This window comes from Neohortaea acidophila (genome assembly GCF_010093505.1).
Source record: "Neohortaea acidophila strain CBS 113389 unplaced genomic scaffold BDY17scaffold_11, whole genome shotgun sequence".
Taxonomy (NCBI): domain Eukaryota; kingdom Fungi; phylum Ascomycota; class Dothideomycetes; order Mycosphaerellales; family Teratosphaeriaceae; genus Neohortaea; species Neohortaea acidophila.
In genome coordinates this window covers 204,143-231,808 of record NW_022985520.1, presented here as the reverse complement: position 1 = coordinate 231,808, position 27,666 = coordinate 204,143, and the positions used below count along the sequence as shown (strand labels likewise).

Genomic DNA, 27,666 nt, shown 5'->3' with positions numbered 1-27,666 from the left:
GACCTCCAACTCCTCCGCGTGCTAACGCTGCCCTGGAAGGCATTTGTTACAAGGATGGCCTGGCAGTTATTGCCGCTCTCCAGAGCCGGGAATGCGGGAGAGCTCACGCTGCCAATTGCTGCCAATGCACCTCCTCTTTCCCTACATCAAGGTAGGCTTTCGCTCAGCTCCATTTCCTTTCCCTGCTCTCCCTCTCATATCCTCCTCGTAATTACTTGAGTCGACACTGCTCTGATCGATTGACACTCTCCTCTGTATCATTATCTATTTGCTGACACACACACACTCTCTCGCATTAACACGAGCGTTCAAACTCAATCGCGATGGGGTGAGTAAGATACGGTAGTTGCACACCAACTTCCCATCCACTGATTCCCCCAAGCAAAACCGCAATCGTCACCGGCTCCAGCCGAGGCATCGGCCGCGCCATCGCTCTCCGCCTAGCCGACGACGGCTACGATGTTGCCATCAACGACGTTCCCGCCAATCAAAAAGGCTGCGAGGAAGTGGCCGAGGAGATCAAGAAGAAGGGCCGCAAGGCCATTGTGGCCATTGCCGATGTGACGAAGCTCAGCGAGGTCGAGGCTATGATTGAGAAGAGTGTCAAAGAGTTGGGAGAACTGAATACGCTGTGGGTTTGACTGTGCTTGCCTTGAGTGTGGTCGAAATGCTGACAACGGGGTTCCTCGGGGACACAGCGTTGCGAATGCCGGCATTGCTCAAGTCAAGGCTCTCCTCGATTTGACGGAAGAGGACTTCCAGCGCATGTTCGCCGTCAACGTCTTTGGCGTCCAGAACTGCTATTCAGCGGGTGCCAGACAACTCATCAAGCAGAAGAACTGCAAGCCCGATGCCCCTGGCAAACTCATTGGCGTGAGTGCTACATCTGCGTGTGAGACGGCCACCCATACTGATCACTCCAGTGCGCGAGCATTGTCGCTTTCAAACCCTTCCCGCTGCTATCCCACTACTCTGCTTCAAAGTGGGCCGTCCGAGGCCTTACGCAAGCCTACGCAATGGAGATGGCAGAACACAACATCACGGTATCCACCCCATGACTCCCTATGGCAAGCCGCTAGCTCACAACCCTCCAGGTCAACGCCTACGCTCCCGGGATCGTCGGAACAGCCATGTGGGATGTGATCGACGAAGAACTCGCCAAGAAGCAAGGCAAAAACAAGGGCGACGTAATCAAGCACTACGTCAAAGAGTTGACCGCACTGGGCCGCACATCGGTGCCAGAAGACGTAGCGAAACTCGTCGGCTTCCTCGCTTCCTCGGACTCGAATTTCGTAAGTGCAGCGAGTAGTGATCTTCTCGAGCCGTTTGACTGACTTTACTCTACTCTACAGGTGACGGGACAGACACAAGTGGTCGATGGAGGAATCATCTTCACCTAGCTTCTCTTCTGTAGGAATCTGTACAGACTCGAGATGAGAGGACGCAGAGCTGCCAGAATAGCCTTCTTCTTCTTCCAGAGTCTGCCGATACGATACAACTTGCACAAAAGCGTGTCTATCCATTGTAGATATCCCTCGCCTTCCCACCCTCGAAGGCGATAACCACCTCATCCTCCACAACCCTTCAACCACATCCACCAACGAAAGCCCCAAGCGTCATGTATCGTGGCGGAAGCGAAGCAAAACCCAAAAACACCCCTAACCACCAAAAGAGAAAAGCGAGAACGAAAGGAACCAAAACAAACAAACTCGCATAGTGGTATATCCCTGTTTGAACTCTCTCCATTTTGTGCCCCGCCCGTGCCCCCCGCCCATCCGCCCTTCTCCGCACCAAAATGCAGCATTGCCCTCCCCCCCCAAACTCATCATCATTCTTCACCCATAGGTAGCAACTCGCGCAAAACGGGGTATTTTTCTTTTCTTTCGCCGCAGACCCCGAGAACAAAGCACCCAAAAAAGCAAAGAGACAAAACCAAAAGCACTAACAACCAGATGCATGTTTTTTGTTGATCAAGGGAAAAAACGTAACAGACGGCCTCGGCTAAGAGGCTGGGTATCCTGAAGTAGCATTCGCAGTAGTACCGGAAGCAGGAGTAGTCGCGGTGGAGGTGGTGGCAGGGTTGGCACCAGCAGCAGCACCAGCAGAAGTGGCAGCAGATGCGGGACGCGAAGCAGCAGCGGAAGAACTACCACCGAAGCGCTGAACATCGAGCTTAGGCGTGGTGTCGCCCGCGGATGCTGCCGCCGCTGCAGTGCTACCGCTAGTGTTATTGTTGCCGCTGGTGGTAGTGCCATTCACCATTCCGAGACCGGGTATCATAGGGGTGGTAAGAGAACTCGTGGACGCATTGCCGTTGATGCCGAAGGGGAATTTCGATTCAAAGGCGCCGGAAAGGGAGTTGGAGGAGGTGTTGGGCCGGCTGGCGGCGGCGGAGGAGGAGGAGCCGCCGAGGGAGCCCCAGCCGTTGTTCGCGTTGGCCGTGGCGGTGTGGGCGTGAAGGGTGTTGTTGGCGGTGTCGTGTTCGAGGTCGATGCCGGAGTCGTTCCAGGGGTTGCGATAGCCGGAGTCGCGCGACTCCATGCTGACCAGGGAGGCCTTGGAGGCGTTGTTGGAGGCGTGCATGAAGAGGGAGGCGGGCGAGTTGGTGCCGTTCTTGCGGCGGCGTTCGATAAAGGAGCTGAAGGATGACATGCTGCCGGGTTTGCGGAGCTTGTCGAAGATGGAACGGTTGCTGTTGTCATCGGTGAAGTTGGCATGGGTCGGGGATTCGGTGCTCATGGGTGGTTCCGCGCGATGAAGCAGCTTGGACTCGAAGTAGGGCATGCTGTCTTCGAAAGAGTCGGACTTGGGTCGCGGGATGGAGCCCTTGACGGCACTTTGGTCGAGTCCGCGGCTGATGAAGGGCATGAGCAGGAAGTCAAGTGCGTCCTTCAAGCCCCCGGCATTGTTGCGGGTGTAGTTCAAGACGAGTCTTTCGTAGAGAACTTCCTGCTCGCCCTGCTTCTCGACTTTGGGCTCGTGCAGTACCACTTCAACGACGTATTGATCTTTCAGTTTCTGCGCAACATCGCGGAATTCCATCGACCGGAGATAGGCTGATAGAGTGTCGGAAGTCGGGAACTCGATTTCGTGGGTTTCGGGGACCATGCCCTGTAAGAGCAGATGTTAGCAACAGTAATCACGACTGAGGAATGCGATTGTAGCATACCAAGAATTCGTCAACAGCAAATGGCACCTGGTACTCCGGCCCAGACACAGTGACAATATCACTCGCCTGTTCCGTGCCGGGAAAGGTGACTTTGCAGTTGTGTTTCCTCTCCAACTCCTCAATCTCTGGCATACGAGCAATCAGCTCACGGTGATAAAGTCGGTCGACGGGCACCTGCTCGGAGACAAAGTCCTTGTCGCACTTCTCCACCAGATCCATAATCTCTTGCTTGACAAGCTCGAGGTTGTCGGCGTTGCGGGCGGGCGTGCGGCAAATGACATTGTCCACCTTGACATCGTCGTCTTCCTTGCCCATGCCGCCGCGGTCCATGGCGTTGGAGAACTTGACGAAGACGGAGTACTTCTTCATGATGCGCTGGATGTGCTGACCGCCGATGCCAATGATGCGTTTGTGGTACTGATCGGGAACGTGGAATGAGACGGACGCCGGCATTTCAAGCTCCACCAGATCCAACCCATTCTTCGTGGCCTCGTACTGCGGCCCACGAACGTCGATGTAGAAGTTGTACTCGTTGAAGCCGTCAAAGACAATCTGCACATTGCTCTGGCTCATGATCTTGTTGATTTTGCCATTCTTCTTCCCGCTCACAAACTCCTTGTGCTCGTTGGCAAGTTCGACCTTCACGCGAAGCGTCGAGCGTGCCTTCTTCACAAAGGGAAGAGTGTTGATGATGGACATGGCGGCCTTGACGGAATCGTCGCTACCATTGATGTGGAAGTTGAGCTTTTCAAAGGTAATCTCGCAGCCCGAGTTGATGCAGATGTCCGGAAGCATGGCGCGAATGTCCGACGCTGTTGGCTGTCGCTGTCCACTCTCGCCTTCAGTCAACCACCAAGAAGCACTGTAGAACTGGCCAGTCAACGACATGATCTCACGCGTCGTTCGCTCAATGTTGAGGATGTCCGTGGCCTGCACTCGGAGTAAACCCACGTTGGCGCCAATGGTAGGCAGCACGACGTTCGACCCGTTCGCCTCGACAATCTTCCGTATCTTATCCAGGCGCTCGAGCAAAAGACAGTCGACCTTGCTGGTGGTGATTGCAACGTCCTTGACGAATGTCTTGGTAGCCAATACGAGATCGTGCATCCGCTTCTTCGCCTGCAGAATGCTGTCCATACTGTCGCCCGTGATAAGAATTTCGTCTCTCCCACGGACCGGAATCGCTCCGACGGGGGCGTTGCCGAACAAGCTAGGGAACATGGGCGGGAAGTATATGGCAGTGCCAGTCTGAGATTCGATCTGCTTGATATTGCGGCGATGGCGGCCAGAGACGAGAGCGTGCAGGGGATGTTCGAGGCGGATCGAGTCGACCTGACGGTGCAGCAATTGATCGATCATGATCAGCAGCCTGGTCTTTGCGTTCTCCAAGTTGTCCATGTCTCCGTAGACGAGGATACGAAGTCGGTGATCCATGCTACTCTCCAACGCACTGCTGAAGCTGATCGAGTCCGAGTCTTTGCGTTTTGCCTTGGCTTCGAGGAGGAAGATGTCCGCTTTCGTTTGCTCGGCGATGGCGTCCATATGGGTGAGGATGTCTTCTCTCGCGCCATCCTGTCCCTTTGGAAAGACGATTTCGCGGTCAATGTCGATTGTCTCACACCGCTGCAACTCATGTCAACATTTTCCCAACGCTCTCACCACTACTCAGCGCTTACCAGAGTTATCGAAGTCTCACTCAATATCCTCGCCCGATGCTTCTGCACAGTGTCGGCATCCCCGGATATACAGACATTCGTGATCAAGGCGGAACGCGGTCCACCCTGCATCCCCGGCACAGGCTTAGGCTTGGCGGAGGTGACGGTGGCATGGATGCGATCCCCGCTGGTCTCGCTAATCTGGCGACACATGTTCCGCAGAATGTCCACGTTGCGCGTATGGACGGGCAGGGCGTGGTTCGGCGGATCCTCTGCTGTGCCCTCCGGGTGCGTCCATTTTTGCAGAGCATTCGGGCTGCTGTACAGCACGTCATCGGCGTCGGGGCCGGCGAGATTGGAGTTGAAGGGGACGTTGAAGGAGAGGTTGATGGGATGGCCGGCTATGGAGGGGTTGGAGGGCATGCCTGTGCCGTTGAGGGAGCGCTTGGTGGGCGGCGGAGCGGCGGGGTAGTTGTTGTCTTGATGGATGTGCTGGGGCCGCGACATGCCGAAGCCCATCGAGGGCGTCATCTTCTCCCAGCCATGCCTGGCTTGGCCAGTGAAGGTGGTGATTTTGTGCATCACCGGGGGAGGGAGGAGGGGAGGCCTGCCGGATCTCACTGGAACCGGCAGAAGCGAAGGGCGTTGGAGGGAGCGAGGGAGGGAGACGCGTGGAGTGGGCGGACGGATGGGGACGCGTTTAAGGGGAGGAGGGTTGAGGAGGGTGGGGGAGTTGGCTAGGAAGAAGCGACAGCACCTGGTCCGTTGTGGGCGGCCGCCATGCGCGTGATGTTGGAGGTGCAGTGCAAGCAGTGTGGAGGAATTCGAGGATGTGCACGGACGATGACCTTCCAACTTTGGCAGCAGGGCCAGGGTCGCACTTGCCGGCCTGCCGAGCTTTTGACCCTCCGAGCACCGAGCACATTTCACATCATCCCAACGACAAGGCGGTGTCGCGTGCGTGAATGCACAAACAAGATTGATTAGTCCTGCGATACATAATGGATCCGGACCATATTCAATCAAGTCATCTGATGTTCCTCGTCTCGACCAACCTCCATCTGTTCATCGCAGGGCCCAAAACCACGCCGTCCACTGGCATTCCTTTGCACCACCTCCAAGTCCTCGAAACCCGTAGTGCCATCAATACCGCACCTGTCTAATCTCCGTCGGAAACACCGGATTCCCATTCTGATCCACATACATCACCCCAGGAGGCGCCTGCGAGTAGCCACGCTGTTGCTGCGGCTGCACATGCTGTTGATACACCAGCCCGCCATTTCCGTGCTCGGCGCTGGGCATCACACTGACAGCCCTGATGGGCGGAGCCGGCACATCCTGGCGCGCGTACTGTACCGGAGCCACGCTTGCATGGCGTAGGGAGTTGTTGCCGTACGCCTGGGGTTGGAAGACCTGATGCTCGTCCGGACGCGTGCTGTAGCTCCTTGCGGGGGCGTACAGCTGGTTAACATGCATTGCTGTCTGTTGACGTTGAGGCATTGGCTGGAATTGCTCATAGCCTTGGATTGGTTGGTAGACGGGCGAGGTTGACACCTCCCTGTACCGCAGCGGTTCAGCAGCGTGCGAGTCGTGGCTCGAGTACGCGTTTGCCTGAACGTATTGCTCTGGCTGTCTTCTGCTTGCGGGAAGGGGCGGTGGTGCCATGCGGGGGTCCACGGGTTCGTATGGCGAGACTTGCACCGGAGCTGGACTGGGCATGACTTCAGCTGCAAGATATCGGTTTCCGTGTTGGTCGACCACAATCTTTCGCGCAGGTGCCGATGGCGGCGGCATCATTCCAGGGCTTGATGCTCCTGCAACGTACCCACCACCATGCTCTGGATCCCGTAAAGGTGAACGCAAACGTTCTGCACCGTGGTGATAGGCAGCTTCAGCTGGCGGCCTGGTTTGGCGTAGATCCAGGTCGCCATAAGTCATGGATGCTGTTCGGTAAGGAGCAACAGGAGAATAAGTCCTTTGCTGCGGTGATCGCTGGGCGTAGTGAAGGCTGGCCACCCGCCTCAAGTCTTGCGTATCCCGTTGTACCGGTCGATAAGCCGAGGGAGAAGCAACCCTTACGACCGCAGGCGAAGCGGCTTGTAGCTGTTGGTATCCAAGACGCGAATATGGAGGTTCGTAAGCATATTGAGGCTGCGGGACATATCGTGGAGATGTCAAATCGATTTCGGCCGGCCTTGCTTGAACGTATGTCTGACCATACGGCGGCGCATCGATTACACTCAGGAATGGCGGAGGTGACACAGGCTCGTCCTTGATATAAGGCTCATCATAGGGCAAGGCTCCATTCGCTTCCGGCGCGGCTTGCCGCTCTCGCCGTCGCTTGGACCGGCCAGAAGGTTCGGCATCTCGTTTCCGCTTCTTGTTGCGGCGTTGTTTTTTGCTGCCACCAGTGGCACCGTTGCCGGAGGGCGATGCAGTAGAAGCTCGCGAGTGTACATGGGCGCGACGCGTTTGAGGCTTCCGCACTACTTCAGGTCGGCCATTGACAAGCTCCAACTCGATAGTCGGGCCTTTGGTAGCTAGCGGGGAGACGCGATTGGGCTGTGGCGCGACGATATGTGTAAGATGGTTGCGAGCGAATTGCATGCGAGGGGAGGCCTGTGGGGGGTGGTTGGGTGTCGTCACGTCAATGTCGGTAATCTCTTCGGGCTCGTAGTCCGAGTTGTCGTCTTCCGGCGGCGTGATTTGGCCAGTAGGGCCCACTGCAACCTCTTCGTGGAAGCTATCGAACGCGGCCGCATCGGGAGGAGTGTATTCATCATCTTCATCGCCTTCATCTTCCTCTTCTTCTCCAGGCTCGTAATCGTCTTCTGGCTCATGGGTATACACTTGGGGACCAGCTTTTGACGGTTGGTGTACAGATATGCCGGGCACAACGCCAGCAGAAGGCAGTCCCGCGCCATCGAGACGCTCGAAGTCGGCGGTGAAGGCACCTGTAGCCTCGTCAGAGCCTTTGCCCACGCTAGCTTCGGACGACCAATCACTTTGAACTTGGCTGGAGTAGTAGTCGTTCTCATCGAACGAGCTATCATCCCCCGACTTGTCAGCATCCCGCAAGCCCGACACTGGCCTCACGCGCTCCAGGGCAGAGAGGAGGATGGCCTCGATGTCTATGTGTGCGGAGGCATCAGCGCCGCCGTCTCTGTCTCGCGACGAATGCTTGCGCTGCTCTCCTTGCTCCTGCAGGACGCGCTCGAGTCGTTGGCGCTTCAGCTGGCCCTCTGCTCTTATCAGGCTGTCCGACTTTTCCAAGAAAATCGGATCGAGTCCGGAGGCGGAGGGGCGTTGGAGGAGAGATTGCTGGCGCGCTTCATTGGGAAGAGATGATGCAAAGCCGCCCAAGCCGGGTACACTGCCTTGTGTCGGCAAAGAAGAGGGCTGGAGGCTATTAGCGAGGAAGGCAGCGTCATTGATGCCACTATTCGACAAGCGCTGACGAGGGTCAGGTTGCGATGGGTCAGACGCGAGCAAGGATCGCTTCAGTCGCTCTATCGCTGCGGCTGGCAGCTTGATCGAGGGATGCTGTCCAGCAACGACGACATCGCGCAAGCGCAGCAGGCGAGCGTACAGCTCCTCATCTGCTGGCTGCGAGGGCGGTGTTGTCGTGCGGTGGACAAGCGCATTCGCGAGAGCGACATGTGCCATGGAGCGCGTCGCGGGAATACTACTTTGCAGTGTCGAACATGGCGAGGGACAGGCCTGGAACAGATATGCCGTTCAATTCTCTCCAGCACAGCAGTGTATCGGCGAGATGGCGAGGGCTGTGCGGTGTATGTTGTGGGTGGAAAGTCGAGCAAGGGAGGCCGAGTCTTCATTCACGCGCGAACGGCGGGCCGACGCGGGCGAACCATTCATTCATTCACCGCGCCGCCCGGCAAAGAAAACGTGAACGATCGTATGGCCGTCATTGTTGATGACTCGATTTACTTATTGCTTTATACATAACAACCGCCCCTTGCTTTCCCCGTTATTTCTTTCCATTTCAATATTTCCATGAGCGTTTATTAACAAGACTCGGACGGGATAGAAACGACTCAGGTTCTCCCAAGTTTGCCACTTCCACGGTACATTCCTGTTCACAATGGCTGTCCCTGCCGTCAACGGCGAGCACGCAGCCGCCGGCAAGAAAGTCTTCTTCTTCGACATCGACAACTGCCTCTACCCGAAATCCTACCGCATCCAGGACCTGATGGGCGACTTGATCGATGAGTACTTCATGACCCACCTCACCCTCACCAAGGAGGATGCACGGGAACTCCATCTCCGCTACTACAAAGACTACGGCCTGGCTATCGAGGGGCTAGTCCGCCACCATAAAATCGATCCGCTCGAGTACAACGCCAAGGTCGATGATGCGTTGCCGCTAGACGATATCATCAAGCCCAATCCCAAGTTGCGCCGCCTTTTGCAGGACATTGACCGTTCGAAGGTCAGGCTGTGGCTGTTCACCAATGCCTACTTCACCCATGGGCAGCGCGTTGTGAAGCTTCTAGGTATCGACGATCTCTTTGACGGCCTCACGTATTGTGATTACGGCGTTGCGCCACTGCTTTGCAAGCCCGCTCCGGAAATGTTTGCAAAGGCGATGAGGGAGGCCGGCGTTACGAAGCCCGAGGACTGCTATTTCGTTGGTAAGATGATGCTCGCTGACTTGTGTCGTGCTCGCATGTACTAATCTGCTCTAGACGACTCTGCATCAAACGCTGCGGGTGCTAAGGACTACGGCTGGACGGCAGTGCATCTGGTAGAACCCCAGTTTCCGGGTCCTGCTGCACCCGTTGCCCATTTTCAGATCGAGTACCTGGAGGAGCTGAGGACTATCTTCCCAGAATTGTTCAAGGCCCCGTGAGATGCCCCGGTGCACAAGTTCGTCCATGTTGTTCGAAGGACCCCACCTTGCGACCTCAAGGGCCATGGATCTATCAGATACGTTCCCAGACGACTTCGCGAACGGCTTTGCCAGCAGCTTGATGGATGTCAAGCCTCGAAACGGGAAAAAGATGGCGCTCCAACTGCTCGACTGTTCTTCGTTCCCGTCCGAAGGACAGCCAAAGTCCGCTGGAGCAAGTACGCTTTACATAGTGCGACTTTGGGACGGTGGTGGTCTGACAGCCAGGAAGATACCTTGGTCGGTGTGATGGGTCCCTCGCTGAGGCTGAGCGTCGGGATCAAACTGCGTGTGTTGGCACTGGTGGCGGGGCGTCTTCATGTCCTGTCGATTGACCTTCGCCTTGAGACTTCAGAACCTTTTTATAATCCTCCCACAAGTCACCAACAGCGTGTCCACCGCAACAATCCGCAAACAGAGTCTTCTCATCATACTTCCTCCCCCTCAGCCACCCATTGATCTTCCTCACCGTGCCCTCTCCAAACCGCCCCTCGAGGTAATCCAGGAAGAAGCCAGTATGCTGATACCCGCCATCCCACTTTCCATCCGCCTCTTGCCGCCAATGCTTCGCCGCCAAACCAGCTCGCAGACGAACCCAGTCCGCGATCCCCTCAATCAAGCCACCGGGACACGTGCCCCGCGCGTTGTATTGAAAGCAATGCACCAGCTCATGACAAATGACGCCCAGCATCTCGTGGCGCGCATCCCCCTGGATTCCCGTGATGTAGTTGAGATTGAAGTGGATCTCCTTGTGGTCTGAGTCGAGATCCGTGCCGTCGGTGTACGCCACGCCGTCCATGGATCTTAGCACGAAAGTGACGGATCGTGTGCCGGGGCGGTGATCGTCGGGGGCGTAGAGGAGATTCAGGACATTCTGGACTTGCGTTTCGAGGTCTTCGTTGCCTTTGGTGTTGGAGAGGAAGATGGAGCTGCCTTCGTGGGAGAGCTGGTTCAGGTGCAGGCGCAGTTTGGGCGTCGGGAAGCGATGTCTGCGGATGGGGAGAGGGGCGGTGGTGGTGGGGTTTGAAGATGCCAAAGGCGCTTGGTCTGCTCGTGAAATGGCCGGCATCTCTTGTTGGAAGTATTGTGGGATGACGGGCATGGTGGAATGGCTATCTCATGCCGACAGTGTGACATTCACCAAATCATGGGGAGATGTTGACGCCTGAATCGCGCTGGAATGCCTGAGGTCGCAACGCGCGTTAGGTAAGCACGGCTGCACCCAGCCTTGATCACCCCAGACCCACCGCGGTATCTCCCCACAAGGCACACCTCCCTTCGAAGAGGCGTGCCATCTCGGCAGATGCAACTCATGGTCTGCCGTGTTCCCAACCACCTACTGGCACAGGAACCCGCCGTCCACTGCAACTGCGGCCCGACATCCAGCTCGCATCCTCGCTTCCCAGCATCACCGCCACCCGAGCGATGTCGATGGCCGATTGGTTTCTTGGAGCAGGAAAAGGACGTTGCAACCTTGCTGTGGTCGAAGTATACAAATACGTTGCTGCGTTTATTCGAGAATTCGATGCGGAGGTGGTCAACGAAGACCAACCATGGGTCACCAAGTCGCAGTGGTTCAGCTTCCAGCGGGACTTTTGGAGGAAGACAGATCGTGATATTCGTTTTTCTTTTGCCCGCATGGGTGATCTCACGGGCACTCAAGTGTGAGGGGTATCATTTATTGATTCATGCATTCATTCATTCGTGAAAACCTGAGCTGAAGAACGTACGTATGTTCAAATGTCAAGGAGGCGTTGAAGCCGAATTCCACCTCGTCCTAAAATCTTGCCAGCTGCGCCTTTGCTCGCACTGCATCTCTCTCGGGGAGCTGTCCAATCAGATGCTCCAGCTTGGTACACAAGGCCTGAACTTGCGCTCCCACGGCTGCATAGAACTCCGCTGCCTGTGCTGGGTCCGAGGGCGCCGGGGGCAAGAGTGATCCAAACCAGTCCAGACGAGCTTGAGCAAGCCATGCGGCCGTCTTCGGATGGCTAGCCCATGCCAGTCCGTTTCGATGAGTCTGATAGTTTACAATCAGCCAATCGATCGTCTCGTCCGGATGCGGGACCGCTCGGCAGAGTGCGTTCTTCGTCTCGTCATCAGGATAAGTCGCCTCGACGTGTGCGATGAATGCTGCACTAAAGACCTGTTGGCAAGACCGGACCGACTGGAGGGTGATTTGTCGCCCACGGAAAACGGGGACGGGCTCCAATTTCGCAAGTGCATCGGCCGAGCAGTCGATATAAAGCGTGTCCGGGGCAGGGCGATAGCTTCCTTGCTCCATAATAACCTCCTCTTCGCCGATAGAGACGACTCTGCCCTGACGGATGATTGTTCCGATGTTCTTAACTTGTTCCAACTCCGCCAGGGAGATGGTAGCGCATTTGAACATCGTCGGCCACACCTTCTCCGTCATTCTTGTGAGCTGCACCGCTTTCTCCAGTCTCAAGAACAAGTCTTCGGGAGATGTGGCCGCCATGATGGATTCGTTGATCGCGGCTACACTTGCGGCAGTGCTTTCGGCAAACGCCGGTCCAGGCTGGAGGCCGCCGCGTTCAAAGAACCATGAGTCCCGGGGCATGATCCAGGTGATCTGACCGGGATCGACGCCCGACGCCAACAGCCACAAGCAGGCATCGATCCCGGTTTTGCCAGCCCCGACGACGGTATATCCACCGTGCGGCCGAGCAGTCTTGGGAAGGTCGTTGGGTGTCACAAGATTTACGCCTTTGGCCACCTGATATGCTGGCGGGGCCATGGCAGGTACTTTGACTTTCATGTACGTGGCGTCGACAATGCGTGCGTTCTCCGAAATTCGGGACACTTTGCCGGTGAGGACTGATCGGAACTCGCCTGATCCCAGATACTCATGCTTGGCGAAGTACTGGACTCGGCCGGATGGGAGCAGGGTTTGGTGCATGACAATACTGTAGTAGGCGCAGACCTCGTCCACCGTAGCCAGCTCCGCCAATCCTTTGTTCCAGCCCACTTGGTCGATCTTGTCCTCGCCAAGGTGACGAGAGTTGACGCCGTAAAACGCTGACGGTTGGTGAAGACGGACGTACGGGTAAGCAATGGTCCAATGACCCCCTGGTCGGGCATAGCGGTCGACCAGAACGACGGTGGCGTTTGTGTCCGACACGAGGGTGTCAACGAAAGCCATCCCCATGGCGCCCGCGCCGATAACCAGATAGTCTGCGTCGATTACTGCGGCCATGATCAGAGCCTTTGTCGGGAGAAGGTTGAAATTTACCGCGCACGATGGCGTGTAGGAAGAAGAAAAGTCAGGTATCTCGTTGCCCTCATAAACTCTAGCCTAGAAAGCGGACGCCGCAGCTCTCCCACAACCCCACTAGATCTGCGTGTGGAGAATCGCCGCAAGGCTGATTTTCGCCGTCTACCATCCCATCTCCGTACTATTGCACCTGAGCCCTTGCTCTACTCGTACTTGTTATCCGCCGCTGGTCGTACGTTGGTGGCGATTGTAGTAACGCCGATTCGCCACTGCCCGTTGCATGTCTTTCGTACGGCGGCGGCGATGTCAGTCTCGTAGGTGCAGCCTGATCACCCTCCTCCAACTGCCCGCTACCCGGCTCCATCTCATCGTCGAGGTCTCCCGGGATCGCATATTGATTGCTGTCGTATCCCGCAAGGCGTCTCTGCGTTTCATGCTGTAGTTCGCGATATCTTGCTTCAGCGCGAGCCTTTTTCTGCTGCCGTCTGTGCTCCTTTTTGTTCGCGATCGCTACGCCGACCAGGATGAACAACGCTGCCATATTGAGTATTGTGGGTTCTTTGGATGTGATGCGGTTATTTGTGATTTGTGAAAGATCGCTGTGATGTTAAAAGGTATGCATGACGAAGGTGAAGCTGGTGGCAACCTGAACAGGCTGAAGTGGGGCCTCCCGCGGGGGAAGCTTTTGTGGGGCCGGCTTTGTCTGGCGTCGTAGCAGCAACGCGCGAAATAACAATTGATTGGAACCTTTCCAGAAGCAGGCTTCACTTCTAATATCGTGCACCACGCCGTCGTCGCAGGGTACCAAGATGGACACGCAGGCAGCGACGCTGCTGAGCACCCTCAAGCGTCCCGCCGCATCGTCCGACTCGAAACTCGCGCTGCTCAACACGCTCAAGTCCGACATCAAACACTACCGCGTGCCGGAAAGCGCGCAGGCGACCATATTCGAGTGCATCAAGCTCGCCATCACCCAACAGGCCTCCTCCAACATCTCCGCTTCCGCCTTCTCCACCCTGGGACATCTGGTGAAGCGACTGAAGATTCAAGATGCCTCCGGTCAGAGCATTGTCCAGCTGGCCCCGCGACTGTGGCCCGCGATCCATGACCGACTAGGCGATACCCGAGAATCGACGAGGGCCGCCGCCTCACAAGCCATGACCGATCTATATCCCTTCCTGACTACCGAAGTGGAGACGATGATACGAGACGATGCGATTGCCGGCTCCAACCCACGGGCACGACAGGCGGGGATACAATGGGTTCTGAAGATGCATCAGGAGGAAGCCATGCCGTTCAAGAGCTACGTACAAGCCATTGTGGCTCGGTTGGAGGACTCGGATGGCACTGTGCGAGAGACTGCGAAGAATGTGCTCATCGAGCTCTTCCGCGATGCGCCAGAACGAGCAAAGGCGGATTTGAAGAAGCAGCTCAAAGTCTTTTCCGTCAGACTCTCCATCGAGAGCCAGATTCTCGCTCAGATCACTTCGCCCGCGTCTTTGTCCACCTCCCAGAACCAACCGGCCCTTGCGCTCGAACACAAAGTCGACATGCTTGCTTCAATGCCGAATCTGGCCGCGAGTATTAACAGCGAAGCGGCACAACCGCCTCCTCAAGAAGTCGTCAAGATGGACCCCATTTACGTGCAGTCGCGCTCGGAGCTGGATGAGATCTTCCGAGACATGCCACCTCATTTCGAAGGAAAGGAGACCGAGCAGAACTGGACGCCCCGAGACAAGTCCATCTTGAAGCTGCGACGCTTGACAAAGGGCAATGCGCCGAGTGAGTACCATCAGGCGTTCATGGCGGGCATCAAGAGTGTGATGGATGGCATTCTGAAGGTCGCAAACTCTCTGCGCACTACCATGTCGACGAACGGCTGCCAGCTGGTGCAAGAACTTGCGCGCACCCTCGGCCCCGCGATGGACCCCCACGTCGAGGTCTTGCTTCAAAGTTTCATCAAAATGAGCGCCGTGACCAAGCACATCGCCGCGGAGGCCGGCAAGATGACGTGCGATGCAATTTTTCAGAACTGCTCTTACAAGCATGCCATGATGCAGCACATCTGGTATGCGGCGCAGGACAAGAATGCTCAGACGCGCATGTGCGCTCCAGAATGGCTCAAGACGATCTTGCGGCGGCAGTCGAGTTACAAACAACATTTCGACGGCTCCGGCGGGCTGGAGCTGGCGGAGAAGTGCATCAAGAAAGGACTCGAGGACCCGAAGCCGGAAGTCAAAGAGAGCATGCGGGCGGCGTACTGGACTTTTGCAAAAGGCTGGCCGGATAAAGCAAGCGCCATTATGTCAACTCTCGACCCGAAATCCAAGACGGCTTTGGAGCGTGACTCGAACAACCCCCACGCTGCGCTGCACGCTTCTCAGTCCAGCAACTCCGGAGCTGGCGCCAGGGCAACAGGGGCGGCGAGTCGCAACGCCTTGAGAGAGATGATGGCGGAGCAACGAAAGGCAAAAGCGGCTGGCTTACTACCTGACCGACCCAGCTCTGCCATGGCGCAGCTCTCCCCAGCCCGTCCGAGAGTCCCAAGCAACCTACACAACGGAGCACGCGTACCGTCAAACCTTCACTCTTCATCCCGACCGGAGGCGAGAGTTGTATCGTCCACATCCACCGCAACAGCAACGCCCGGCTCTGCAGCAGCGAAGAAGGGTGCATCACTCATGTCTGGACCAGTGAGACGGCCGCGACGCCCCGAAATCGCAAGACCACAAACCGCAGATCCGTATGCCTCGAAGCGACCGCTACGACCAGAGACACCGGCCGAAAGTACACCGGGGAATAGTCCGCCCAAAGGCACCGGCACCATCGGTTCGAAACATACCGTGCCTTCATCTAGCGTGGCTAAGAACCGCGCGAAAGCTCCAGGCCACGCCGCAAGCCCGTCTGCCAGTCCTGCTAAGCGCAGCTCACGGCCGAGTTTCGTGGCTTCGGCGGGAGATTCGAGGCCTACAAGCAAAGGTAGCGTGGGGACGACTGGTGAAGATTTGTCCAGCGTGCGGGAAGACGATTTCACGATGGTGATGCCTCAGGGCATGGGGATTGCAAGCCGAAGCGGGTTTGTATCCGGTCACAAACGTGGTGGCGCGGGCCAGGCTATGTCTATGGATAGTGGGATTCCGCACATGGCGGAGGAGGAAGGGTTCACCATGGTATTGCCCAACCTACCGAGTCATCCCCTGCCGACGCGCAACCGATCGCCGCTGGCGTACCGCAGTCCTCTCAAGGCAATGTTCGAAGAGGCGCGAGAGATGGTGGAAAGCTTCGAGCCGAGAGCGGAACGATCAGTCGAGCCAGAAGAGCGCGCTGCCCCTCCTCGAAGCATCAGCCCCATCAAGCTGGCGCCCATGGAGGACGTGCAGATCTACGAGGATCCATTCGTAGCGAATGACGGCGAGGCGCCGACGGATGGCGAGCGCAAAGTGCTTGGTGAGCTACCCGTCAACGAAAACGTGCGATTGCAGAGTCCAACGCAAAGCCCAGCTTCCGGGGACGGCCAGGGCAGTCCTCGCAACCTCGCCGACGTACGCTCACCTTTGATCGCCACTGCGCAGGATCGCGCGGAAGTGCAGCGCAACAGACGACTACTAGGCGCGGGCATCGATCGCATCCGAGCTAAGACTTTGGACGCGCATGGCTTCCGCAGAGTGCAGGATGTGGCGAAGAGCGAGCTCGACATTTGGGAGGGAGGGAAGAAATATACCGAGTTGATGGGGGCGCTGGTGGAGTACTTGCAGACGTTCGACGAGGAGCCGCGGTTCGCGCAGCTGGCGCCGTCCAAGACCGCGGGGCTGAAGGTGCAAGCGCTGGGGTTGACGAGGACTTTACTGCAGCTGCACAAGAAGCAGGCATTTGCATGGCACGCGCAGGTGCTGGTCGGCGTGCTGGCGTGTCGACGAGGCGTGGATGGCAGCGGTCACGTCGTGGCGGAGATTGAGAAGACGGCGGCCGACATCGTTGCACAGGCCGAGTCCTCGGCAGCGGCTTGCATCGACGCCATTGTGCAATACCTCCCCTCCGTCCGGCGCGACAAGAGCGCCTCCCGCTCAACAGCAATGGCTCTCACTCTACTCCGCCAACTCCTCAGCTCGGCGAAGACGCAGAGCGCAGATCTCGGCCCGGAGCGCAAGATCCGCCTCGTGCAGACCACCGCCAAGTTCCTGGATGACCGTGAGGCGGAAGTGCGCAAGGCGGACGTCGAGCTGGCGAGCGAGTTGTTTGAGTTGTTTGGCTCGAGCAAGGCGGAGTTTTGGAATGAGTTCAAGGGGACGGATGAAGGGCGACTGGGCCTTTTGACGTACTACATTGCGCGGAGGGGCAGGGCTGCGGCGTAGACGGGCTGGGTGGATGTGATGATGTATGAACGATGGAATCAGGGATAGGGATACGGGATGCATGCATTGGGCAGTCTATTCGAGTGATATTTTCCGAGCGAGCGAGGGCGTTGGTTGGTCCATTGGGTTAGAAATTCCCCTTACTATAGCAACTTCGTCGAAGCGAATGCCCCGAATTGCAATGCTGGACCCTGTAATTGTCAAAAGGAGGATTCTAATCTCATGGACAGTTGCTGGTGTGGGTTGGCGACCGCCGGTTGCGCCTGTAGCTACTGCATAGTGTGCGTGTAGTTGCCGTTCGGCTGAGGGATCTGCCGCCGTGCCGAACCATCCGACACGCGACAGCTTCGTGATTTAGTTACAGGAGTATCTGCATGCACTTGCTGTCTGCATGAGCGGGTATATAAGGGAGAGGGGGAAGTCTTGACTTACTTGGAAGAACAGCTCGAGGGATTGTGCTGGCGTAGATCTAAGCATAAAGGTACATGAGTACATCCATACGAGGTGGTGTCGATTTAGATTCGGCGAGCGCTGGTCTTCTCCACCAACGACCTGAAACATTCTTCCTTGATTCGTCGTCGCCAAGAGGCTCGTAAAATGCACGTTGATTGTCCCGATAAGATGTTCAAAAGAAGGCCAAGAAGATGGAATTCTGGAGTGCCTTGGAATCCAGCTCCCAGACGTGCACCCGACGCGACATGATCGTGACTGCCGTTTCATCCCCCGCTGATGATGAGACGAAACGAGAGCAACGGAAAGCGCAAGCGCCGACAAGAAGCTAACTAAGGCAATTGCGACAGGCCGCTAGCCCCTTCCGGCCCTGCTCAATTTCGGTTCTCCACCCTGGTCGCGCGCCGCCCGCGCCCGCAAATCACGGCCACGTCCACTCCATACTACTACCGCTCACACACCACCACACCTCGCTGCCTGCCCTCCACCACTCCACCCCTCTCCGCGCCATCCTCCCTCCGCTCCCACACATCTCCTCGCAGCATGCTCCCCCGTTCCCCTTGCCTGCTGCTGTCTGTTGAGCACCGCGGGGTGAGGTGAGCAACGTGCAATCGGAGGTAGGCGGTGGCGGCGCATCCATCCGCCTATCATCCACTGCCTCCCACCGCTGCTCCCTTCCCGAGAACGGGCAACGGGCACGGCCGACGCCTCTCTCCTCTCCGCCAGCACCTCCTATCCTCCACCTTGCACCCCTACCGCGCGACTCGATGGCCTCCGTCGAGGGCCCGATGCTGCATCCCGAATCGCCCACCCCAATGGACCATGAGGACGTCATGTTAGATTGCATCCCCTCCACCCCCTCGCCCGTTCCCTTCACTGACCCTCCAGCAGATACCCATGCAAAGGATGTGGCGAGATTCTCGAGGAGGGCAAAGCCTTTGTCCGTTTTCCCCAACCCTTCCCCCTATCGCAACGCCATACTGACTCGTTCATCTCAACAGGAGCTGGCTGGGAACCGATGGCATCTTCATTGGTACGCGACACTCACCCCGTTATTCTCCCCTTGTCGGTGTTCAAGAATACTCACGTATCCCCTGCAGCTTTCGATGCGGCTCTTGCGGCGCCTTGCTCGACTCCGACGCGAACCTCCTCCTCCTCGGCGACGGCAGCCTCATCTGCAACAACTGCACCTACTCATGCTCGGCCTGCGGAAATAAGATTGAAGACTTGGCCATCTTGACCGGTGACCAGGCCTTTTGCTCGAGCTGCTTCCGATGTCGCAACTGCAAGAAGAAGATTGAGAACCTCCGCTATGCGCGCACTTCACAAGGCATCTTTTGCATGAGCTGTCATGAGACGCTCATGGCAAGACGGCGGAAAAAGTCGCGTGTGCCGTCGAAATCTGCACAGCCTGGCGCAAAAGAGAAGGCTCTCCCTTCATTACCACAGACCCTCCCTCCCTCCAGCGCATTCTCCCCCGACATAGCAGAACTCGAAACGCCGCCTCTGACTTCACAAGCCGCGACGCCCGCGGCCACTTCCCCTCCACAGCGACAGCTCAGTGCAAAGGAGGGTCTGTCTTCGGAATCATTACCCTACTCTGATGGTGCGCAAACACACCCCTTGTTGCGATGCAGCTAAATGCTGATGCTAAGACATTCATCAGATGCCCCCACACTACCCGCCAGCACATATGGCGAGTCGCGCGCCCCAAACACCTCACCCCACGTGCCCGACGATGGCCTCGAAAGCGGCTTCCTCCCCATGACCTTCGATCCTACTCCTGCCGCTGGCCCTCCCCCATCCTTCGGCCCTCCATCGATCACTCGCAAAGCCGTGCCGTCAAATCATGAGCCCTCTCCGCCTGCACAGGCCGTCAATCAATCGCGAGACTATTTCGGAAAAGCCCCCGTCAGATCTACACACAGAGAAATGCTTGTCGACGAGCACAGACCAAACTCGTCACGCTCTGCATCTGCAGACCGCGGCCTCGAGCGATCTGGAAGTCAGGCGCGTGCGAGTCCGCACATCTTCACACAGGATAAGAGTCGGGCACAGAAGACATCCGAAAACCGCACGCCTGCCATTAGATCAACGGTTGCATCGCCGCCTACTCCTACCACTGAAGAGCGTGCACCGTCTCAGCTTGCAAGCAGGAATAACAGTCAAAAAGAAGTCTTCAGGCTGCAGGAGGCGCCGAGGTCGAAGAAGAACAGCCTGCGCACCAGCTCCGATACCCAATCACCCATCTCGCCGTCCAAGGACGTGTCGATTGAGAAGCTGGCATCGCCCGCGCCTTCTGCCGACTCTCCCAGCTCGAGTATCAATCCGTTTGAAGACCCCAAGCTCACGGAGAACGGGTGGTCTGGGACGTTCCACAGACCTATCCGGGGCGATTCCCTCGCCGGTGCTACTGCTCGAAAAGGGAGAAGCCCGCCAGACGACGCGCCAACACCGACTGCATCTACCACGCATCTTCAAGCTGGCCTTGAACGTAATGCGTCTGTCAATTCAGCCGCCTCAACCTTCACCGACGCACATGAGAGTCTTTCTCGAGACAATAGTGTCACGAAGCCAGTCGAGTCTCCGCCCGTGATGAGCAGCCCAGACGTTCCCCCTCCGCCTCGTGCATCTAGTCGACAGAACCGTACGCTGGCGAATGGTGAATTCACGACACCGCGATCTGCCCCTGCGCCTCCGCCGGTGCACAACAGAACCGAGTTAGCGCAAGTTGTCGAAGGCGCGGATTACGACGAGCCGCCGGGATCTGCGCAATACAGTGCTGGTCTACCGAAGCAAAGCATGGACACGCCATTCTCGATGGAGGAGGAGATGGCGCGCATCCTGAGAGGAGAACACACTCGCGGCAAGCTGTCCACCGATAGCTCTCATGGCCCATCCATGCTACGGAAGGTGTCGAACGCGGTGAGGCACGGGCGCAGCTTTAGCGATCGCGGAGTGAGCTCCCTTGGCAGGCCATCCACGCGTGACGGTCTTGAAATCAGCTCTCCGATGACGATTAGCAGTCCAATGTTGGCCTCGCCGACCGGAAAGGATAGTAGTGAGCAACTCTCGGCACAGCTACGACGAGCGCAATCGCGAATCACCGATCTCGAAGCGGAGGTCAATCGCCTCGAAGACACTGTCAACAGCTCTACTGAGATCAAGGCGGCAAATGTCGAGCTTCGGGAGAAGCGAACAACGATGGTCGTGTTGGACACACAGCGCGAGCTGGTCGTACGGGAGCTGGAGGTCATGACGGATCATCTGAGCCAAGCGAAGGATAACAGCAAGCCTCTGGACCTGAATTCCTTAAAGACCGAAGTTCTGAAGGATTTCGCCGACTCGATACAACGATTGAAGGATGAGATGACGGCGCAGATTGAAGATCTCATGCTCAAGCGCAACAAATTGACCGACGAAATTGCGAACCTGATTCAGATGAAGGACAAGGGCTTCCAAGAGTATGAGTCGCTAACGACGAAGAATGCGCAGCTGCAGGAGATGAATGCGCAGATTCTGCACAACATCCAGGACATTTACAAGTCGAATCGCGGCGTGAATGGCCCGTCGACGGCGAATGGACTGGGCATCTACAATGCAGGCGCCCGCTTGGAGTCTCCTGGGACGAGCGAAGTCCGCAATTTGAATCTCGTCAACACCGACTCGTCCATGCCGAACTTGCTGCAAGAAACCGAGGCCGAGCCGGCGACGATCCTGACGGCACCACAAGTCGTCAACATCCGCAAGGGGCAGCCGAAGAAGTTCAATTGGCGCAAGGGAGGGGAGAAGGTGGCGAAGAACGTCACCAAGGGCCTCAAAGCTTTCGCCAGTGAAAGGGGAGGTGACAGTCAATATCCTGCCATTGGTATGCCGTACGGTCAGATGTCGGCCGGTGCAGCGCCTGGGAGTGATCAGGTGGGCTCTGCCAGCAAGCAGTACGGCGATCCCGGCCGCTCGGGAAGTGCGTTTGCGTTGTGGGGACAAAAGTCCGGTGGGCTCAAGGTCGGCGGGCTGGGCAACATGAAAGACAGCAGCAGTACCAATCTCGTCGATGGATCGGGTGAGTCGTCGTTGCAGACCGTGGCCTCCCATCCCATGCTAACATCCCCACCAGTCCTCTTCGGCTCCGAGCTCTCCGACCGCTGCGAGTACGAAAAGCGCCTCATCCCCGGCATCGTGAATCGCTGCATCGAAGAAGTCGAAGCCCGCGGCCTCGACATGGAAGGCATTTACCGCAAATCCGGCGGCTCGGGCCAAGTCAAGCTCATCCAGCAGGGCTTCGAGCGCGACGGCGCAAACTACGACATTGCCGACCCAGACCTCGACATCCACGCCGTCACCTCCGCGCTGAAACAGTACTTCCGCAAACTGCCCACGCCGCTCATCACCTTCGACGTTTACGACGGCCTGCTGGACGCCGGCCGCCTAGCGGACAAGGAAAAGCAAGCCGCAGCCTTGCGCCTCGTCCTCTCCGAACTCCCCGAACACCACCGCGACTGCCTCGAATTCCTGATCCAGCACCTCGCGCGCGTCATGGCGCACGAAGCAGACAACCTCATGACGTCGCTTAACCTCGCCGTCGTCTTTGCGCCGACTATCATGCGGCCGGAGTCGATTGAGCGCGAGATGAGCGATATGCAGGCGCAGCGCATGGCGGTGCAGGCTATGCTTGAGCAGTGCGCTGTTGTGTTTGCTGAGGAGTGATTTTTGGGGTTTCTTTCCGAGGGCCTTTCTTGGGTAAAGGAGTGGGGATCTGTTGTCTTTTGCATAGCGTGCGTTGTCTTTTCTTCTCCTTCTTCTATCTCTCTCTGTTCTCCGATGTGTCCGAGTCGAGCAGACTGGCGCACGATGGGGAACTGGAATGGCATGTTGATGACGGACCGCGTTGTCCCTTTTCCGCTTCTGCTTCTGTTTTCGTCGTCAAGACTGATGTGTGAGCTGTTTTCACAGCCGGCGAAAGGGAACGGGGTAACGGGCGAAAAGGACTTATACCACATGTTTCGGTTTTGTTTGCTTGCTCGCAGCCAGCTTGCTGTCTTTCACGACAGGCTTGCCTGTTTGATTTTCGGCTTCGGTTGCGGATGTTTGGATAGAGCGATGATATCTTGGGAAACGGGCTGAAAACGGGGACGTGTTGAATATCACACCGCGGCGGGTGTGCTGAACGAATGGAAAGAGGGATAGGACAGACAGGCAGAGCGAGATACCACTTTCATTCCCACCTCGCATGCGTCTTAAGACTCTTCGTTCTCGTTCTCTTGTCTTGTTGGAGTCTATGTTTCCTACGCTTGCTCCTCTCCTTCCTTTCACCCACCCATGTTCGATATCGGACACGCCCTTCGTTTCGTCCTTCCCTCCCTTCCTTTTTCGAGACTTAACATGGCAGTAATACAGCATACACGGAATAAATTCTATAAAAATTGCGAAGCGCCCAGGCAGGGGGGGAGATCGATCACAACTTGGCCTTGCTCTCGGCCGACGCCTCGAGCATGGCGCGGATGTCGCCCGCGGCCTCGTTGACGAAGAAGGCCATGCGCTCGCAGCCGAGGTTCTTGCTGACGATGTTGAACTGGATGCTGTTTTCGTTGATCATGTAGGCCATGCTGTTGCGTCATGAACATCAGTGTGTGTTTCTTCAAGGAGGATGGATGTAAGGAGTTAGTGAAACTCACCCCCAGCCTTCATCAATCACCTGACTCCACCCATACCCATTGTACGTCTCGGAGCTGAGCTGCGAAGTGGAAATGTACCACGTCTGGCTGTACGTATACGCCGGGTCGGAGAAGATGTCGGGCGTCTGCTCGCCGTCGCGGATGAGCTTCTTCAGCCCGAACAAGTGCCTGTCGACGCCCTTGCCGTCGCTCGCAGCGGCAATGTACTCGCCCTGCGCCTTCAGCGCTTTCATGAACAGCTCGCGGCACTCCTCGTTGGAGGAGAGGGGGTGCGTCATGGCGTCGCAGAAGGCGACGCTCTCGTCCGACACGACGCGCGCGGCTTCCGTGCGGCCGAGCTGGAAGCGGCGCACTGCGGCGGATTCGTAGGTGGGCCGGTTCTTGCCGTAGAACTTTTTGTACGCTAGCTGTACCATCATCTGCACGTAGGCGTCTGGGGAGCACTTGAGCTTCTTCATCAGGCCCTTGCCGTAGCCTTGGTAGGCTTCGACGCGCAGCTCCTGCTGCGACATGAGGCCGACGTGGTGCGTGGTGGCGAGGGCGAGGTCGGCCATGTTTTCGCCGTTGAGGAGGAATTTCAGCGGGTGCGGGTCGGGGATGTCGGAGCGGACGTTGGGGTTGTCGATGTCGGGCAGCTTGTCGTTGAAGAGCCACGTCATGATGGTGTCGTTGAGGCGGTGCGTGGGCGTGCCGTCCATCATGCTGTGCTCGCCGCAGAAGCCCGAGGTGGCGTTGTCGTTGACGATGAATTGCAGTGGCTTGTCGAACCATCGGTTCGAGCCGTCGCCGTGCCAGTATTGGTGCGCGCGCTCGTGGAGGGTGATGGGCGCGGCGTCGTCGAGGCACACGACGAAGCTGGAGGATTCGATGGCTTCGAGGACCGCCTTGTTGGCGGGGTTGCTCTTGACGAGTCGCTCGTACATGTCGGCCCAGCGGTCGCGGTTCTCGGTGGTGAGGATGCCGACGCCGGGCGACTTTTCGGCGTTCTGGTAGACCTTGGCGAACTGCGCCTCCAGCTCGGCGGCATTGAGCTGCTGGCCATTGTGGTGGGTGGGGATGCGGAAGAAGCCGTTCTTGCGGATTGCCACGATGTGCTGATTCTCGGCGGCATCGTATTTGACGGGGTAGTCGGTGCCCTTGGCGGGTCTCCGGCAGCAGTTGAACATGTATTCGTAGGAGGACATGGCGATGGGGAGTTTCTTCATGTATTCCGGCTCGAGGGAGCCATCGTCCACGGACTTTTTGAATTCCAGCGCGGCGTAGGAGATGGCGGCGGCGCGCTTGGCGGGCTCTCTTCGCTTCCGATCATCACGGTGGCTGTAGAAGTAGGAGACAAAGGGCACGACGGGATCGCGGACGGACAGATAAGCAGCGCTGTCCCACCATTCCGCCAGCCAATTCTTGACACCTGGCTCTTGGCTGCGCTTGACCAGCCGGTCCTGCAGGGTGTGGCCGAAGCTGCCGGGGGCGAGGAAGGCTTGCACCGCCTTCTCCGTCTGTTGGTACTCGGTTTGGGAGAGGAGGGGATGGACGGATTTGAGGTAGCGCTTGGCCGTCTCTTCGAGCGTCGGCACGGGGAGTTGGGGGAGGGAGTCTTCGAAGCGGAGCATCGCGCCTTTACTGTGGTCCTCCTTGTACCCTGTTCCGGCGTTGGTCAGCTCTGCGCGCATGTGTCGTGGAGGTGCTGGCCCGTCACTCACCCTCCGGCAGGCCGCTCTGCTTCCTCCTCTGCGGCGCCATGATTGCAGCGGTGCGAGGGGTGTGTCGGGACCAGTGCGATTGCAGCAATGACGCGCCAAGGGGCTGGGTGCGGGTAGGCAATACTCGAAAGGTGCAGCGGGCGAGCAGGCTGGACATCGCCCACGCAATGGAAGGGGAAGGGAGGAAAAGAGCGTGGGAGAGAGGGAAGAAGCAAAGAAAAGGCGACTAGAGCGTGCGAGCAGAGAGCAGCGAGGCCAATTGCGTAAGGAGAGCTTGGGGTGGATGCGCGACGACGTAGCTGGGTTTAGCTGGGTGGTGGTTAAAGGTGTGTGCAGTCGAGCCGAGGATCGCTCCTTCCTGCCGCAGCCGAACGAGCCGCGGCTTCGGCCTGGCCCGGGAACGATGGAAATTGCCGACATCACCTCTGCAAGGCTATCATCAAACCTCTCTACTCATCACTCTCGCATATGCTTGTACACCACCAGCAGCAGCCAAGTCGGATTCCCTTTCTCCTCGGCCCCGCTGGTCAGGTCGGGCTACGGGAAGCCTCCTCTCCATCTGACCTGCGAGACGTAGCATGGGCTAGCTTCATATCATTCGGGGGCGTGGACCTTGGGGCTTTTGTGTTTGATGTTGATGCGAGTTCTGGGAGGGCGAGGATTGTTGCTGCGCCGGCTTTGGACGTTACACTCACCCGCCGGTCACCTGCGGGCTGCTGAGTGAGGACATATCATTGAGCGACATCCTGTGAAGTGCTACAGACGGCCAAAAGCGACAACACGCTGTGAAATTCTCGGTGAGGATACATCTTACCTAGGCGTCGTCCTCCGCCCATTTAGCTGTCGCTTCCTTTGCCCTTGTGTTTGACTCCTCCTCCCCGCTCGACCCTTCTTCCTCGCTCGACTCTTCCTCCACGGTCCACCTATCCTTGCTCCCCTCTTCCTCCTCGCTCGACCCTTCGTGCAAGATCCACTCTTCCCGAGTCTCCTCCTTCTCTTCGCTCGGCTCTTCCTCCATGATCGAATCTTGTCCCTCCTCGCGGCACAGCAACTCAGCCTTAGACCATTCATACAATCGTTTCAAAGCCTCGTACGGCGTCTTGCTGCGGTGTCTATCGATGTAGCAAAAGCAGACTTTGACGTACACCGTCCCTTTGAATCGCGGTTCCGCGCCCGGCGGCCCGCTATACACTCGGACGCGATAATTTTCCAGCTTGCTTGTAGGTGCGCCGTTCAGCGAAATCACGTTTCCATATTAAAGTCAGTTACACCGGTTCTCTGAAGAATGTGAAGCACCTTGTACGTACGGATGACTCTTTCCTTCAACTCAAAGAGTCGGGGTTCGCCCTCTGGTATCTGCCACCAATCTTCGGGCCACATGTTGGTTGGCGCAGAGTTTGGCAACTGGAGTTGGAGGAAGCAGAAGGACGTGAGATAATCGACAGCGTTAGTGGCAACCAGGAGAGAGGAGGACGAGAAATGCGGTACGCGTCGATGCGCCTTTTATTCGAAGGTATTCTTTGTCAAATGCCCTGGTCAGACGAATCCCTGACGCCAACGCATGCTGCAGTGTGACACCCGGTACCAAGTGGTCAACATCGGCCACGCGCATATGAGGAAGCACAACCTCAGTTGGAACGATTACGCAAATCACAATTCTCCAACTCCACAAACCGCCCGCCAACCCTTCAATCCGACTACCTCTCTCATTTCAACATTTCTCTGTTCCGTCGGCTCCGCTCTTCCTGCGTTGCCCGCACATCCCGCTCTATATAGGGCTTCACAGCAGTCGCAGACCAGTGAAACAGCTGCTCCAACGCATCGTAAGCCGTCGTGCAGCCGAGCATGCCGATATGCCACAGGCTGCTCCCGCGATAGAGGACTGCAAAGAAAAGAGGATCTTCGATCGACCGCTCGTTGCACATAGCGATGTGCCAACGATGTTGTGTTCCTACATGTACAAGTTCGTTGTTGATCAACATTGCGTTTCCTGCGTTCAATCAGCTTAGTCTGGTCATGATTTGGAAGTGGTGTATTTACGGATGATCAGTTTCTCGAGCGTCGCCGCTTCAACAAAAGCCTCTCGTGAGTCGAGAGTGTTTTCAGCCATTTCGTCTTGGCTGGCGTTGGAGTTTGGCGTTGGAGTTTGGCGTTGGAGTTTGGCGTTGGAGTTTGGCGTTGGAGTTTGGCGTTGGAGTTTGGCGTTGGAGTTTGGCGTTGAAGTTTGGCGTTGGAGTCTGGCGTCGGAGTTCGAAATAGCAGAGTGGATCGGAAAAGTCGACAGAAAGGATAATAAGGGGAGAGAAAGGAGTGTGACAGGGAGCGCGTACTTATGAAGGCATGCTTTGTTGTCCCCCTTTTCTCGCCCAACCACTTGCTCAAGGCCTAGCGGCGGTGTAACATCCATAACCAGTGTTGAACATCAGACACGCGCATATGTGAAACCACCAGTTCCACGCACGACGCATTCGTTGTCCGCCCATTGGACGAATGAGCAGGGCGGTCAGACGGCTTATTGCAT

At 57.3% G+C, this 27,666-nt stretch overlaps 12 protein-coding genes across 12 annotated transcripts; 5 read left to right on the top strand and 7 right to left on the bottom strand.

The window, feature by feature from the left end:
* The first annotated feature begins 9 nt into the window (after positions 1–9).
* BDY17DRAFT_303857 (uncharacterized protein) lies at positions 10–1,772 on the top strand. Its single transcript, XM_033734646.1, has 6 exons — positions 10–328; positions 383–631; positions 699–873; positions 924–1,043; positions 1,095–1,292; positions 1,353–1,772. The coding sequence occupies exons 1-6, from the start codon at positions 324–326 to the stop codon at positions 1,398–1,400; spliced, it is 795 nt and encodes a 264-aa protein (XP_033586001.1). The 5' UTR covers positions 10–323; the 3' UTR covers positions 1,401–1,772.
* BDY17DRAFT_286129 (uncharacterized protein) lies at positions 1,773–5,664 on the bottom strand. The gene is made up of 3 exons (XM_033732122.1): positions 4,846–5,664; positions 3,170–4,792; positions 1,773–3,111 (listed from the first exon to the last, which is right to left on the bottom strand). The coding sequence occupies exons 1-3, from the start codon at positions 5,404–5,406 to the stop codon at positions 2,002–2,004; spliced, it is 3,294 nt and encodes a 1,097-aa protein (XP_033586000.1). The 5' UTR covers positions 5,407–5,664; the 3' UTR covers positions 1,773–2,001.
* Positions 5,506–5,889, top strand: BDY17DRAFT_38394 (uncharacterized protein). The gene has a single exon (XM_033738328.1). It carries the CDS (start codon positions 5,605–5,607, stop codon positions 5,809–5,811), a length of 207 nt encoding a protein of 68 aa, XP_033585999.1. The 5' UTR covers positions 5,506–5,604; the 3' UTR covers positions 5,812–5,889.
* On the bottom strand, positions 5,665–8,669 carry BDY17DRAFT_303854 (uncharacterized protein). The gene has a single exon (XM_033734645.1). It carries the CDS (start codon positions 8,488–8,490, stop codon positions 5,968–5,970), a length of 2,523 nt encoding a protein of 840 aa, XP_033585998.1. The 5' UTR covers positions 8,491–8,669; the 3' UTR covers positions 5,665–5,967.
* A 257-nt stretch (positions 8,670–8,926) lies between these two features.
* On the top strand, positions 8,927–9,694 carry BDY17DRAFT_327399 (HAD-like domain-containing protein; the record flags this gene model as incomplete). Its single annotated transcript, XM_033737669.1, has 2 exons — positions 8,927–9,476; positions 9,531–9,694. 2 exons carry the CDS (start codon positions 8,927–8,929, stop codon positions 9,692–9,694), a joined length of 714 nt encoding a protein of 237 aa, XP_033585997.1.
* Positions 9,695–9,854: 160 nt separating this feature from the next.
* On the bottom strand, positions 9,855–10,953 carry BDY17DRAFT_38388 (peptidase of plants and bacteria-domain-containing protein). The gene has a single exon (XM_033738327.1). It carries the CDS (start codon positions 10,833–10,835, stop codon positions 10,014–10,016), a length of 822 nt encoding a protein of 273 aa, XP_033585996.1. The 5' UTR covers positions 10,836–10,953; the 3' UTR covers positions 9,855–10,013.
* Positions 10,954–11,425: 472 nt separating this feature from the next.
* BDY17DRAFT_303851 (pyridine nucleotide-disulfide oxidoreductase-domain-containing protein) lies at positions 11,426–13,003 on the bottom strand. The gene has a single exon (XM_033734644.1). The coding sequence runs from the start codon at positions 12,948–12,950 to the stop codon at positions 11,511–11,513; it is 1,440 nt and encodes a 479-aa protein (XP_033585995.1). The 5' UTR covers positions 12,951–13,003; the 3' UTR covers positions 11,426–11,510.
* On the bottom strand, positions 13,004–13,574 carry BDY17DRAFT_348979 (uncharacterized protein). The gene has a single exon (XM_033738154.1). The coding sequence runs from the start codon at positions 13,507–13,509 to the stop codon at positions 13,150–13,152; it is 360 nt and encodes a 119-aa protein (XP_033585994.1). The 5' UTR covers positions 13,510–13,574; the 3' UTR covers positions 13,004–13,149.
* Positions 13,575–13,777: 203 nt separating this feature from the next.
* BDY17DRAFT_318831 (clasp N terminal-domain-containing protein) lies at positions 13,778–17,320 on the top strand (the record flags this gene model as incomplete). The annotated part of the gene is made up of 3 exons (XM_033736227.1): positions 13,778–15,797; positions 15,849–15,910; positions 16,082–17,320. 3 exons carry the CDS (start codon positions 13,778–13,780, stop codon positions 17,318–17,320), a joined length of 3,321 nt encoding a protein of 1,106 aa, XP_033585993.1.
* A 1,217-nt stretch (positions 17,321–18,537) lies between these two features.
* On the top strand, positions 18,538–22,477 carry BDY17DRAFT_327394 (uncharacterized protein; the record flags this gene model as incomplete). Its single annotated transcript, XM_033737668.1, has 6 exons — positions 18,538–18,605; positions 18,662–18,710; positions 18,772–18,803; positions 18,871–19,376; positions 19,437–21,833; positions 21,888–22,477. 6 exons carry the CDS (start codon positions 18,538–18,540, stop codon positions 22,475–22,477), a joined length of 3,642 nt encoding a protein of 1,213 aa, XP_033585992.1.
* Positions 22,478–22,996: 519 nt separating this feature from the next.
* Positions 22,997–25,449, bottom strand: BDY17DRAFT_303844 (carnitine O-acetyltransferase). Its single transcript, XM_033734643.1, has 3 exons — positions 25,146–25,449; positions 23,446–25,084; positions 22,997–23,376 (listed from the first exon to the last, which is right to left on the bottom strand). Exons 1-3 carry the CDS (start codon positions 25,300–25,302, stop codon positions 23,226–23,228), a joined length of 1,947 nt encoding a protein of 648 aa, XP_033585991.1. The 5' UTR covers positions 25,303–25,449; the 3' UTR covers positions 22,997–23,225.
* A 1,666-nt stretch (positions 25,450–27,115) lies between these two features.
* BDY17DRAFT_38300 (uncharacterized protein) lies at positions 27,116–27,644 on the bottom strand. The gene has a single exon (XM_033738326.1). It carries the CDS (start codon positions 27,550–27,552, stop codon positions 27,160–27,162), a length of 393 nt encoding a protein of 130 aa, XP_033585990.1. The 5' UTR covers positions 27,553–27,644; the 3' UTR covers positions 27,116–27,159.
* Positions 27,645–27,666: the final 22 nt, after the last annotated feature.

Coding starts and splice junctions, on each gene's coding strand:
- BDY17DRAFT_303857 (XM_033734646.1), top strand. Junction 874..923: donor CCCCTGGCAAACTCATTGGC/GTGAGTGCTACA, acceptor TGATCACTCCAG/TGCGCGAGCATTGTCGCTTT. Junction 1,293..1,352: donor CTTCCTCGGACTCGAATTTC/GTAAGTGCAGCG, acceptor TCTACTCTACAG/GTGACGGGACAGACACAAGT.
- BDY17DRAFT_286129 (XM_033732122.1), bottom strand. CDS start 5,406: ATGCACAAAATCACCACCTTCACTGGCCAAGCCAGGCATGGCTGGGAG. Junction 4,793..4,845: donor GTGAGACTTCGATAACTCTG/GTAAGCGCTGAG, acceptor CATGAGTTGCAG/CGGTGTGAGACAATCGACAT. Junction 3,112..3,169: donor TTGCTGTTGACGAATTCTTG/GTATGCTACAAT, acceptor CTGCTCTTACAG/GGCATGGTCCCCGAAACCCA.
- BDY17DRAFT_38394 (XM_033738328.1), top strand. CDS start 5,605: ATGCGCGTGATGTTGGAGGTGCAGTGCAAGCAGTGTGGAGGAATTCGA.
- BDY17DRAFT_303854 (XM_033734645.1), bottom strand. CDS start 8,490: ATGGCACATGTCGCTCTCGCGAATGCGCTTGTCCACCGCACGACAACA.
- BDY17DRAFT_38388 (XM_033738327.1), bottom strand. CDS start 10,835: ATGCCCGTCATCCCACAATACTTCCAACAAGAGATGCCGGCCATTTCA.
- BDY17DRAFT_303851 (XM_033734644.1), bottom strand. CDS start 12,950: ATGGCCGCAGTAATCGACGCAGACTATCTGGTTATCGGCGCGGGCGCC.
- BDY17DRAFT_348979 (XM_033738154.1), bottom strand. CDS start 13,509: ATGGCAGCGTTGTTCATCCTGGTCGGCGTAGCGATCGCGAACAAAAAG.
- BDY17DRAFT_303844 (XM_033734643.1), bottom strand. CDS start 25,302: ATGTCCAGCCTGCTCGCCCGCTGCACCTTTCGAGTATTGCCTACCCGC. Junction 25,085..25,145: donor GCAGAGCGGCCTGCCGGAGG/GTGAGTGACGGG, acceptor ACGCCGGAACAG/GGTACAAGGAGGACCACAGT. Junction 23,377..23,445: donor GTGATTGATGAAGGCTGGGG/GTGAGTTTCACT, acceptor ATGACGCAACAG/CATGGCCTACATGATCAACG.
- BDY17DRAFT_38300 (XM_033738326.1), bottom strand. CDS start 27,552: ATGGATGTTACACCGCCGCTAGGCCTTGAGCAAGTGGTTGGGCGAGAA.